Below are 14364 nucleotides of genomic sequence, written 5' to 3' on the forward strand. Positions count from 1 at the left end.
GACTCATGCTGGGTCGAGGGATACGGCTGCTCCGTGCTAGCATGCAGCATGGAGAGTTTCAGAGAAGGTGAACAAGTTTAATGAGGACAGAAAAGCTCACACACACAAAAGTCACATTCTGTTAATGTAATTATGACATTGTTAATTATCACTCCCCAAAGCTCTTTCCTTTCAAATGAATTTTGCAGACCCATCTACATTTTTTGTTGTTTCCTATTTGTTGAACTGACTACATGGAGGCTTGAGTTTAAAATATATTCACAGGTCCTTAAATTGTGATTATTTTAAATCATAAGAATTAAATTCACATTTCAATTTATGAAATGAAAAGAGTTATTTTTAGAAGATGAACTGTGGTCGGGGAATAAAAGGTCCAAAAATGCAGTTTGTTTTTTTTGAGGAGCACCAATTTTGATGACTGTTGAATTCAGTGAAAGAACAAAGAAAGCTGATTTCATGTTTCTCACAAAAGAATTAGTTGTACTCAACTATTATTAAAGAAAAATAAAGTCCCTGGCTATTGAACTTCATGTACTTCTTGTCTCCTTTACAAGAATTAGGCTAGATTATCCAGCTACACGTCTTGGACTAATCACAAAAGGCACAAAGAGATATAACTGAGGAACTGTGCTCCATTTGAGAAAGTACGATGGACTTTGGAAAGAGAAAATATTCTACTTAGTTATTTAATTCAAGGTAGCAAAGAGCTGAGAAGGATATTCACCCTCCTATCCATATGGCTGAAGAAAAAAAATTTTTTTTTAAACTGGATATAATGTAAAAGAAAGATAAAGACTTGAGTCGACTTTTCACAAGTTTGATATATGTGAAGATTCACAGAATAGGGATTCATTGAGATTACAGCACGCACAGTGATTCGTGTTTAAAAGGTCCCTCTTTTGGTGTGAAAATACTCAACCACTATAAATACTGAATGATGAGATTCAGTAGGATCCTCATTTTCCATTTCAAAAGCAAGTAAGGATTAGTGCAGGGGGTTATGCAGAAATTAGTCCAGAGTCACCTAGTAAACTAGCAACACAGCTAGACAAAAGAATAGTGATGCTTGATATCAAGTTTAACTCAAAGAAAAGAGAAATATATTACATCAAAAACTTTGGAAAAGATATTCCACACGGAGTCATGTGTCATTCAACTACAGACTGAATAAGAGGGTCAATTCTACATGTAGGCAGAATAGGTAGTCTTCAACACAGGGCACTTTATCAACCACCCAGAATATTAATTCCTTCAGCAGTCTGCGCATTGGTTCCTTAAATTAAAATATTAGAGATTTGTTCCCTTAGATTATTCAAGAATGGTCTCACATTAACCTTACTAACTCTAAAATGAGTTTCAAAGACTGTTTCCAAGCAACAGCAACAAATACCCAACAGCAGCTACCTGAAGTATAAGAAACCCAACAGAAAGCTTTAACAGGAAGAAGATAGAAAGACAAACCCATGGGATTCTACCAAATGAGGTCTTCTCAGTCAATACCACAGTGAAAGGTCTAAGCAGTCAGAGGACAGTATGAAGTTGCTGAATGTTCAGGATTTGGGGATGGCCACTCTATAATTTTACCCTAGGTTTAGCCTGGCTACAGAACCTAAATTCCAATGTTTTGATAAAAGTATCTACTGTGATAAAATGGACAGCATGTCTGCCTCAGAGTTTCTGCAAATGGACACTACTTCATCAATGTAGAAAGAACCACATTTTCTCTATTAGCATCTTATCACAATACTTAAAAGAGCCAAGTAAACAAATTAGATGGCCCAAACCATAATGAGAAAGTTCTACAAACAAAAAGAATGGGGGTCCTTAACAAAGACAACCAAGAAATGAAAAGTAAAATCAGATTTGCAAAGCAGTCTAATTTGCCACTAATAAACAACTCTCAGGGCTGTGCTGGCAAAATACCTCCAAAATCCCATTTTCCTGTAACACACCCACTTTGAAATAAAACTCAGTTTTATGTTGGTATCCAAATTATTATGGAAAACTTAAGTAATTGCAGGTTAAGAAAAGTGAACAGTGAACAATAACAGGTGGAGATTTTAGTCAATAGCAGGTTTTTTGACCTAAAGTCTCCTGTTGTTTGATTCCTATTTTATTCTTCTACAAAAATGTGGTGGTAATGTTTTGTTCTGTTTTACAATTCCAACTAACATTCCAAAGAGCCTTTTGATTTGGAAAAGTAGTTACTATGAAATTAAATGTCTGAATAATTTTAAAGAGGTTTACCTAGGACACACACTATATAATAAGCTTCTTGGATGAAGAAATACTGTTTTCTTTCAGGGTCCTATATATTAATGGAATGACTACCAGTTCCATTCAGGCTCCTGACTAATTATATACAACTCATTTGTATCTTTCCATGACTCAAATTTCTCCTGAGTTTATTCTTGGAGAAATATTCTAAGAGTGAACAATATGTCAAAAGTATTAAGTTATCCACAGAAAGACCAGTAAAACAGGTCTTTGCGAAAAACCAAAAACATTTAACAGGATAGTATCATTGCTATAATGACAGTATCATTGCTACAGCTGACCTATTAACTTGATTAATTTTTCAAATAAATACATTCTTGGTAGAGCATTTTCTTGTATGGACTGTCCATTTATTTCCCATAAATGTTTGCATAGTCTGTCAGGCTATCACAGAAGCAGACAAATGGCACGTGCCATTCATAATATGATGATGGATATTCCTAGCCCCCTTTTTCTCCTGGGCCAATATTTGCATGAATAAAATATGAGTGATGTTGTGATCTTAAGGAAACAGTAGTAGAACAAATTTAAGAGAAAGCCTCAAATTTCAAGAGTTTACCAGATGGTTAAAGAGATTAATTCACACTGATTTGAGCTTCATAAAATGGCAGAGGTTAAAGACTAAACTCATTCACCACTTTTGAGACAGCAGTGTGTAAAATGTGGTCAGATTCTAAGTTTCAGGAAATTTTCCCTTAATATGCTAAAAGCACATACATGTGTGTATAATGTATACTAAATAATACATGTAGACATATAAATGTATGTGCGCACATATATATACACATGCATATACATATATCTGACATGAAATCACGTTTTAGATACTGAACAGTGTAAAATGAAGTATAATACTATCTCACAAAAACCACATCTAGAGACCAAGTACTTTAAAAAGAAATTTTTCTAAGAAGAATGGATATAAAGAAGGAGACAACATTGGGGACCAATAAATTATGGTTGCTATGTGTCTTTGTTAAATGATATGAACATTTCTGTATTATAATAAGTTTGGGCTCAGATAAAGAGAAAGCAGTAATAAAAAAATATTTATAATTTGAACTTCTGAAAGTATTTTTCAGACTTTAGTTACTTACATGAAAAATTTTGAAGAATAAGATTTCATTTTTCCCATAACTTTTCCTCAAGTTTTTTCTCTATTAAGTGCTTTAGCAGAAATTGTATTTTGTGTTTATCACATTATTTTAGGTTCAATGTCCTTCCCCTCATCAAGGGCTATGCCAAAAAACAAAAGCATGAAGGACCCTATGGTAGTCACAACATTATCGGAATTAAGTCTTCGAAACAAAACACTCTGCAGTTCAAAATAACTAATAAAGTAAATATTACTAAGGAATACTCAAGTGAAGAGATAAGAATTAAAATATGAATTGAAATTAAACCATTTAAAAACATTTTCCTTCCAGAAAATATAAAATTAAACATCATTTAAAATGAAGAACTATGGCTCTACAGAAACAACACAAGTATCAAGTAGGAAATTTGCAGTTTTATAATTAACAGAAACAACAAAGAATATTTTTAAAGATAGGGTGAAAGCATTACTCCACTATTAAAAAAAGAAATACATGTATGTGTGTTTGTGTTCTGTATTTGAGTTCAATAATTTAAATAAAGACCAATAGTCAAAGGCATTTTTTTCTTTTGTTGTATAACATCCTTATTAATGGGGTTTTGTTTTGTTTTTCGGTTGAAAAGAGCTCCAAAATAAATGACCTAACACAATATATTATCTTGCAAGTTTCCTAAGCACTCACAGTATATTACATCATAAAATTCTGTGTTTGTATCTTGTCCTATTAGATGTAGGCTTCATGAGAAAAAGGATAATGTTATTTAAACTTTCTATTTCCTTTGGTGACCAGAATAGTATTTTGTACACAGTAGGTATTTAATTAAATGTTATTTAATTAGTTAAATTTTATTTAATACATAGCCATACAGTTTCATTATATAAATAGAAATAATTCAAGGTACAAAATAAGATGATTCAATTATTTTGTCAATGTTAAGTTCCTCCTGGAACTTCTATCCTCAAAAATACTACAGTAAAAAAAGGTTTGGTAGTAGTAGGAAATTCTCATTTCATCCAATTGATAAGCACTTATTAAAGTGCCTATTTTGTACTATGCACAATGCTAAGTGTTTTATATAGGGAAAAAAACTCAAAATAGTCCCTGCCCTCAAGGAGGTTCCATTCTACTTAGAGGAAATGGCAGGTACATAAACAGATAAAAACAAAATACATAAAGGTAAATATAAAGCCACTTCCAGCAGGGACGGTTCTAGCAACTGAGGGGGATGACTTTGCTTTTACCTAATTGTCTTTTCACTTTCCTGTGTGATAATTCAAAATTGTGTACAACTTGAGTATTTTCTGTCACTATTACAAATGAAATGAAAGCAGTTGCTTTCTTTACTAGGATTCAGATGTTGACAGGAACTCAAAAAGTGGGATACCTATAATGATGTGGAATGTATCAGTGGTATAACATGGACAGAAAGTGATTGAATGATATGTTACCCACGATGCTTAGAAAGTTGGATGTATATTCTTCATAAAATGAGAGCTTAGCACAACAGCTCACTTAGCCTCTAAGTAAAGACAAAGAAACTCAAATTCTACCAAAAATGTTTTTAACATTCACACTTTGGACAGGTTGCTTTTGGAGAGGTCTTTTGAAATCAACAATTTATAAGCAGTTGGAATTTGTTACTATATTCAAGAACACTGGAGTTATTCAGTTAAAATAAGAAATGAGACCATATCAAAGGTTTAAATATCAAATTAAGTGAATTCAAATGACTGAAAGAAATTCTTAAAAAATTAGACAAGAAACTAACAAACTGCAAACTAATCTTTAAACTTCATGTCAGTTAACTGTAGAAAAGACCTTCAAGGCCCGAAAATATCATAAACACTCACTTTACCCTGATGAAAACAGATGCAGTTTCCAAAATCTGAATCACTTAAAAAAGACCAGATGCAAAGAGCTATACTGAATTTTAAAACAGCTTCAGATTTGAAATATAAATATATACAATTATATTCCAGCTATAGTTTCTCCCAAATTACATCTACAAAAACACCCAAACAACATATTAAAATCAGTTAGCAAAAATCAGTCAACACAGCTGATACTGTTTAGACGACAGAGCTGCTTGACAAACTACATTTTTTACTTGGTTTTCTTGATGCCTTGCAATTTTTAAAGTGCAGCTTAAATATTAATTCCAACTCTAACTTCTAATGGAGAAAGAAGAAAAAACCCAGCAGATTTATAAATGAAGTGTTCTGATTAAATGATAAGGTTTTGACCTTGGAAATATTTATGTATGTAAGGAAAAGCATGAGACCTGATAGAACAATTTCATAAGACATTCTATATAAAGTATCCAAGTTTTTTTGTGAAAGTAAATAATGTGACAAACTGTAAAAGTTCCAGTTTCTTAGGTAATTCTTAAAAGTCTATAAACAATGAAAAGAGACTACATAACCTCAAAGAAACATACATACAACAAAAAAGGTCCACACTCAATTTACAACTGAAGGAATATTCTGTGCTTTAGTAAAACACCTGATCAAAGATTTAAAATATAAAAATATTAGAGGTTTTAAAGAAAGATCAAAATCAAGCGTCTCTGCAACTTATAAAAAATGCTCTAAAGAATGCAAATTTTGTTTTGTGTAAAACAAACTGTAAAGAGAGAAAGTATGAAAAAAATTAAAAAATCAAATTCTTTGAAAAATAACAATAAAAATGATGTCAAATCACTAGATTGCTGCATTCTTTTCCCTTGTTCTATATACACTAATTAACCTATAAAAGAATGGAGATACTGAGATAACCTAAAAAGAAAGGAGCCATGCATCATGTAGCTCAGAATATAAGGGAAATATTCCATATTAAAACACAAAGTAAAAGTGAAGTAATCTTTTTGACAGTCAAAGTAAAGTATTTTGTCTTCAAATAAAGAGATCTTTTCCCAAGGTTGGCAACCTTACTTTGTGAAGAACAGTGCTCCAGGATCACTTCTGAGAATTCTTACCTTGCCCTCCCAAGCGGCTAGGACTTGTTTCTCTACTACATCCTTGACTCCTTGGGATCTTGCTTCGTTTATCTGAGGATGAGGGCACAGGTGTGCCTCTGGCAGATCCTCCTGTGAGTCCACCGTAAGAACTTCCCAACAATTTTCCTGGGGAGCTTGATCGGCTGCCAGCTAAAAAATGAGGCAACAAAGAAATACTCAGAGGAAATGAATAAACAGCAATGACTTATGAAGGCTGTTTGAACACCATTTGGGGGCCAAACCCCTGAATATGTAAGTTTCATTTTTCATCATGAGTAAGCCAACCCAGTGCCTAAAACAATTCTGCACAGTGTAAAATAACTCGCTGCAGTAAAACAAAAAATGAATAATTTGCCTCATTTACAACCCTATATTTTTCACAATATGTTGATAAAGGAAATGCGGGGGTGGGGGGGGGGAAGTCTTCAAGAGAAATAATAATATGGAAGTTTTCAAATCATTTTACCTTTACACCAATATATTCCTAGCTAATAGAGGCAAGAAACTTCTGGATTCATGGTTCTGGCATGGTAAGACAGAGTACAAAGCAAACCAAAATTAAAAAAGGAACCTCTCTGTACAAGCAACTACTACTATCATTCAAATAAATCATTTTTGGTGCTTGTTCTCAAAATGAATACTCAAAAACTGAAACATTCACAATTTAATTTCATTATGAAGAACAAGAGATGTTATGATAGCCTACTCCATTATCAAGTAGTTATCTTTTTAAGTTCCAAGGGTCACCACACACAACCCAAATATTTTTTCAAAACCCCAACATCTTATTGGGGGGAAAATAATTTTTCACCTCAAATTCAAATACATTGGAAAATTATAAGAAATGAGAGAGAGAAAGAGAGAGAAAGATCAAGATCTTAAGTAAGACACTGGGGATGGATGGCCACTATGCAGGGGTTTGGGATGGGGAAGGACACATCAAAGCAACAAGAGAAATGTCTTACCCCCAGCAGGATTAGCAGATCTGGATCCTTGATTATGAGAGCAGACCAAAGGACAGGCAAGAAGTGGATTAAAAGACAATAAGACGGTACAAAAGGTCACCATGCAGCATTTGTTAGGTACAACACCAAAGTCTTTTATTTACAAACACATTTAGCAAAGTGGACTTACTGAGGTCTTTTAATATTCATTGGTCTTCATGAATTTTCTACTATAACTCCCTCAATCTTCAAAGACTTAGAACTACTATAAAAACATGGTATCATGTTCAAATCCTACATCACTTTTAATGAGCAGGAACCCAGATTCTCTATTGAGTGCAGAGAACTCTCACTGACTTCTAAGGGGTAACTGCAGGGCTGGGGTGTACTGTGTTATGTCATTCTGATAAGGATTGAAGGACAAAGGCTCCCAGATCAAATGGCATGATGACTCAAATAAATAATAACTTTTCAGGTACATTGCCTGAAAATCCTTGCTCCTCAGGATTATCACATGGCATAACCACTAGCAGCCTCCCAAGTAACTTTACCTGTTTCCAAAGACATGGGAAAATCTTCAAGTTTATCTTATTCTGCCACCTATTTCAACTAGAATATCATCACTGTCATCATCAATTAACTCTAGTATTTACATATGGCACTTAAGGAATACAAAGCGCTTTAGCTATTATCTCATTTGATACAACAACCCTATGAGGTAGGTGCTATTATTATGCCTATTCTAAAGCTAAGGAAAGGGCAGCTAGGTGGCACAGTGGATAGAGTGCCAGGACTGGAGTTAGGAAGACTGGATCTCAAATCTAGCTTCAGAAACTTACTAGTTGTGTGACCCTGGGCAAGTCACTGTACCTGTTTGCCTCAGTTTCCTCATCTGTAAAGTAAACTGGAGAAGGAAAAGGCAAACTACTCTAGGATCTTTGCCAAGAAAATCCAAATCAGGTCTTGAAGAACTGGACACAACTGAGGTGACTCAACAACAACAACAACAACAACAAAGATAAGGAAACTGAGACCGAGAGAGGTACAATGATTTGCCTGGGTTCATACGGTTAGTTAAATGTCTATGGCAGGACTTAGAGCCAGGTCTTCCTCATTCCAAGTCTACTGTACCATGTAGATACCTCTAAAATAACCTACTCAGTCTACATACATAGAAAGAAACAAATGATTAGTTTTTACATCTATGACACATGTGCAACTTCATAGATAGATTCTACGTTTATCTAAAATTACTTCAGACCTCAGTTGCTTCCCAGGCTTGGAGGCTGACTTAAATCATCCATGCTGGACAAAAACAGAGAAGCAACAATGGAAACCAAGGAGGCTGATGCTAAGCAAAGCAGGAAGCCAGGCTAGCGAGAAAGGCAGGAACAGGGCACAAATGTGAGGAAAGGGATATATAGGAATACTTAATGCATTTACTTCTGACTAATACATACAGAATTAAGCAAAAAGGAGTAATTATTATAAGAGTATTTTAACCATATCATGTAGTATGCCTACAAAAATAGAAACCATTCCTTTTGAACTGTATTACAAATCATAAATAATTACTAATCCAGGAGGTCTGGGGTCAGGTCTAGAAACTGACAAGAAACAAAACAGAATTCTTAGGATAAGATTCCTCACAGAAATCTAAGGCTGCAATACTACAATTCTTTCTTTTAAACCAACTTATAGCCTTTATATTAATGACTATTTGGTTTTGCTTGATATATCTAATTATGGCTAAAGTGATATAAACCTGTCTCAATTTATATTACATGATCAAGACTGTGTTGAATAAAGAAACTATGAGCATGAGGAAAATTAAAAAAACATTTCTTACGCTGGGACTGTGAAACAACTTTAGCTCTGCTGCGGCCACGGTTATCAGGTGTGGTGGTAACACTGACTGCACTCCCGGAGCTCTGCCGTCGCGTGCGTATCCGGCCTGGAAGGTTGAACAGAAATGAAATTTCTACTTTATATTTAAAATAAATGCCCTATACAGGTTAAAGCAGGCTGAAACACAGGCACTAGTCACTACCTAAATAAATCATGGGGCAAAATATGACTGTATGTGGGGAATGGAATCTTCCATTGTATATAAGAAGAGAAATTCTGTAAACACGCAATCTTCTGGATTTAGCTACAAATGCATGATCTATACATAATTTGGAAAGTGATCTTTAGTAGAAAACATAGGCCTCTTATTAAAAACACAAACCTAAGGGTTATCCAGGATAGAGAAACATGCCAAATGTACACCTTCCAACCAATCTGGCCTGTTAGTCCAGTATCTCTCAGAGCAAAAGTTGATGAGATAATAATTAAAGAAATGTTTTCCATAGATTTTAAAATAATTTTTGTAAGTATCTTTCATCATGATTTCAGTTTCAAAGAAACCTAGCTATGTCAGATTCCTGAGAAAGGTGCAACAGGAAGAAAAGTAGAAAAAAGAACTCATTCTCATCTAGTCATCAACATACACGTCACCTTGAAAATAAAGATGTCATTGAATTCAGTATAAACCTATTTTTAGAATACCATAAGCTTTCAGGACAAAGAAGAAGAAAAATAAGATGTCAGCTGCCTAGAGAAACAATCGAAAAAATAATTTTGTGTATTCAACATTTATAGAAAAATTTTCCTACATAATGATTGCTATCACTACAAAAAGCAATCAGCTTCTTTAGGGAAATTAAAAAAAGTTGTTTCTGAATTAAATGATCAGAAATAAATGCTTGCAAGATGAGTTAATTATTTGAATGAGGCCAATTTTTTCTTTATACAAGACTTCCGCTAATTTCTAAAGTTTCCCACAAACTATACAATTAAAAATAAGTGCATTTTTAGAAAAATGTCAATAAAGTGTCTTCAAATCATTTTTTGCCATTAAAATACTAAAATTAAAAAAAATGCCCTTTTCAGAATACAGAAAATAAAGCCACAAGGGGAGAAAATGCCTAATGATGAAGATTCGAAGAAAATAAGTGTGAGAAAATAAGGAAAGCAGCAGCATTATGAGGAAACTGGAAAATAGCCACATTTTTCACACTTTTATCTTTTAAGGAAAAAGAATCACATGCTGGGATCTTTGAGGAAGGAAAACTTTTGAGGATGTTATAAATATAGAGCCAAAGAAATGGTAGACACTCAGAAAATCAATCAGTGGTTGAGGGGCACAAAGAGAAAAAAAAAGTTCTAATTATCCACTTTAAAGAATCAACAGAGAATACAAAATCTTATTCAATAAATATAGCAAGTAATTTTTTAGTTTTATATTATGATAAGGCTTGGGAGGCATAAAGGAGAAAAGGAGAATGATAAAGGGTAAGAAAAATGCAAAGAGGTAAGACTACTGGAAGAGACATAGACAGGTGTATTTAGCAGAAGAAAATCAACTCTCTGATACACTGAACCAGATATATAAACAAAAAAGACAGGCAAAGAGACTATGAACTTTTATAAAATAATTATCCCATCATATACTTTAAAGACATTGTTGCTACAATATTTCAGTCACCTTTGCCTTTTTACAATTGTAGGCATGTATAGAGGTAACACCTCTTGGTATTCTCCCCATGGATCAGATGGAATGAAGCCAAAGCCCCAATCCAGCATAAATATTAAGAGATCTATTAGCTTTGGTTTAGCCATCAGCATCTTAAGTCAAGACTATTGTAGCTTTTACCTTCACAAAGAAATGACAATATGATATAGGCTGTAACACGTATAGGACGTTTTCAATTTAATAGAAATGGGTAGTTCCCTTATTCTTGCTTTATGTTCCTCACATGTTCTAAATTTCAAATTCTGTAGATTAAGAATTTGAATAAGTACATCTAGCTAATGAAAAGTAAAGGGAATCAAGTAAATATGGAGTATCATGATACTGGACTGCTTTAACACATTTCTTTATCATGTTATTGAATTTTACGTATGCCTTAGCATGAGGTGGTTCATGACATCTGGAATACACACCCACTCATCACACGGGTCTTATAGAATTCTCAGTTTCCTTCAAAGCTCAGCTCAAACGCCATCTCCAACATGAGGACTTGTTTCATTTTCTCTGTTAAAGGCACTCTGCTCCCTCTTAAAATTTGCCTAAGCTTCTTGAGGGTAGAGATTTTCATCTTTATGTACCTAGCAGAGTACATTGCACATACAGAGTATATGTTTAGTCAGTGTTAATAGAATGAGTATTATTTAGTTATCTCAGAAACAGAACCCAAAACATGTATTTTGCATTCTCCTGCATTTTTTCTGATAATTCCAATATAATCTAAGAAGAATACCATTTATAAATTTAGTTCCAAAGATGCTGTTTGCCAACAGCTGTAGAGCTCTGAAACTCTCCAAAGAATCATATTTTCCTAAAGTATCCTGGTTTCTGTCTCTATAAAATCAACTTCTCTGCTTATTATCTAATTAAAAACTCACTAAACAGTACAGCTTATCATAATACTGTACTGTAATTTAGTTACTTCTTTGAATTTGCAGACATGGCCACCAACCATAAGTTTTGGTTACATGGCTTTGCCCAGAATAAAAAAACAGTATGATAAAGTATGGTGTTTTGGCTATGTCTTAATAAAACTAAAATGCTCCCATAGTAACAATTTTTGCTATGAGATAACTTCCATATTTTTCTTTTTGTTCAGTCTTCTGACTTTATATGTTTTCCTGGTGTTCATGAAGTCACTGGCTTCTTTTTAGACCACAGTAATTTTCAGGGAGCTTATTGTTCAGGCAAGGTTTAATTAACTCTGTGCCAAGCTGCTACTTCATTTTTCAATTTTTTTTATTTCTTTTCCATTTTTTTCCTCTAGTGCTCTCATTTCATTTATAAATACATTTTAAACCAAAAAGAAAAAAATTCTTGCTTCATCTCTTCCAGAAATTCCAGCTGAATTTGTATCCAGGCTGTGTCTTATTTTAGGCTTGTAGATGTTTTAGTCATTCTTTTCTTCTGAGTTTGTGTCTTGAGCATCCCTGCCTCTACAATAGCATTTTATGTCCAGATTAATTTTTTGTTTGATCTTCTTTCCAGTCCATTTCCTGACTTCAAACTTTAAGTTAGAGCTAGGCTCTGCCTACTTCCGAAAGCAAGGTCTGGGCTGGTCCTGCTGCAGCTTTCATGGGGTACTGAGTGTTAGATTATGCCTGGATCTTAGAAGACAAATCAGACTTGGGGACCTGCTAGGTTTTGGTGCTCCTAAATTGGTCTGATCTAGGCCAAAGTCTGAATCCTAGAGTCTGGACTCTGCTAGTTTCTGAGTTGGTTTTGGATCTAAGCAGCAAACTATGGATTTACCCTGTTTGGAGTTTCAGAAGACTGTTGTTGTACTCAGCCATTATAAACCAGTTGGAAAACCAGCTGTTTAGTGGAAGAATGGTAGATTTCCCTTTCTTTGATCTAGGATTCCTGCCCTCATTATTCTGCTGCAGGCTTCTGACTGGGCTAGAGGCTGAATCTAAGACTATATTCACTTCCTGGGGTCCAAGCCATACTATATATATTAAGAGAAAAGAGTCCTTCATACACAGTTAAAAGAAAGTCACTATTAGAGAATATACATGAACTTGCTCAAAGGAGCCCAAGTTTTTCACCTTAAACTGCATAATTATTATATCAAGATTTTCTTTAGAGAGAATATTCTAAGTAATTCCATACGTAAAATACTGTAAGCAATGTTGAAATTTACTAGCATGGAAACAGAACTAAAGGGACTTTAGATCTCCCTTTGAAATAAACATCCTAGAAGACCTTTATATATATATATATATATGCATATATATATATACACACACACATACATGTATATATATATGTATATATATATAATATTCTATAAAATATTTTTTTAACAATAATAACTGTGAACATTTATCACTTACTATGTGCCAGGTACTTTGCTAAACACTTTACACAACTATTTCACTGGATTCTCACAACAACTCTGGAAGGTTGTTACATGGTAAGTGTTTTTATTATTTCTGTTTTATAGATGAAGAAACTGCAGCAAACAGAGGTTAAGAGACTTTCCCAGGGTCACACAGCTAGTAAGTGTCTGAAGCTGAATTTAAACTTAGGTTTTGATTCCAGGCCCAGTTTTCAATCCATTGCACCACCTATTTAATTAATTAAGCATCTATTGAGTTCCAGGAACTGTTAGCTGCTGAGAACACAAATTCAAAAAACAAAATGATCTCTATTAATGATAAGTTTACATTTTAATGGAAGGGAAAAAAAGAAGCATATATAAAAATATGTACAGCTCAGATAGGAAGTTAACACATACACACAAACATACATGTAGAGTACTTAAAACCAAAATACCATGGGGGGAAGGGAACTATCAGTCAGGGCATCAAGAAAAATCTCATAGAGAAGATGGTATCTGAGCTGCACCTAAAGGGTGCAGAGGGAGTTTACGAGGTGGTGACAAGGTGGAAAGCCCATTCTCAGAATGGAGGAGGATCAGAACAAAGGGGCAGAGATGAGAGTGTCAGTGAGGAGAAGGGGACAGATGGAATGGAAGTTATGGAAGACACGGAGCTAGAGCAGAGCTGAGAGGAAGCTGGTCAGAGAGCAGTCACAGCTGGGAAGGATGGAGGGAAGCAGGCAGCTGGCTAGTGCAAGCGAAAGAGCTTGTTTGTGATTTTGTTTAATGGAGCTGGTTTGTGGGAAGCCTACCAGGGGGAAGGCTTGGGGCTGGGGTTGTCCTCTGCACGGTTATGATGCATTTAGCTTTCTGGTTTTGAATAAATGTTTTGGTTCTGTCTTCTACAGCGGAGAGTTTGTTGCATTTTGCAATTCAGAATTGCACTGGGATATTCATGACCGCCACAGGCGCTGTGAATATCACTTTGGTGCTACAAACAGTAAGGTGAATTTTGGCAATATTGAGTTTAAGATGTCTGCGGAACATCCAGTTCAAAATGTACAAAAGTCAACTAGTGATTCAGGAATGAAACTCCAGGGAGAAACTGAACCTGAAAATACAGATCTGGGAGTCATAAAAATGATAGTTAAATAATA

At 34.4% G+C, this 14364-nt stretch overlaps 1 protein-coding gene across 17 annotated transcripts in view; it reads right to left on the bottom strand.

Annotated features, from left to right (window-relative positions):
• CLASP1 (cytoplasmic linker associated protein 1) overlaps positions 1 to 14364 on the bottom strand; it is a 338497-nt gene that overhangs the window by 104220 nt on the left and 219913 nt on the right. For 13 of the 17 annotated variants that reach the window (XM_072613408.1, XM_072613396.1, XM_072613393.1 and 10 more), the window contains 3 exons: positions 9163 to 9267; positions 7335 to 7361; positions 6349 to 6519 (listed from right to left, as the gene is read on the bottom strand). In XM_072613408.1, the coding sequence (XP_072469509.1) occupies positions 6349 to 6519; positions 7335 to 7361; positions 9163 to 9267 (303 nt within the window). The remainder of the gene's footprint in view (positions 1 to 6348; positions 6520 to 7334; positions 7362 to 9162; positions 9268 to 14364) is intronic. The other 4 variants (XM_072613409.1, XM_072613397.1, XM_072613399.1 and 1 more) reach the window with 1 other exon arrangement.

The sequence above is a fragment of the Notamacropus eugenii genome, chromosome 5 (assembly GCF_028372415.1).
Source record: "Notamacropus eugenii isolate mMacEug1 chromosome 5, mMacEug1.pri_v2, whole genome shotgun sequence".
NCBI classification, from domain to species: domain Eukaryota; kingdom Metazoa; phylum Chordata; class Mammalia; order Diprotodontia; family Macropodidae; genus Notamacropus; species Notamacropus eugenii.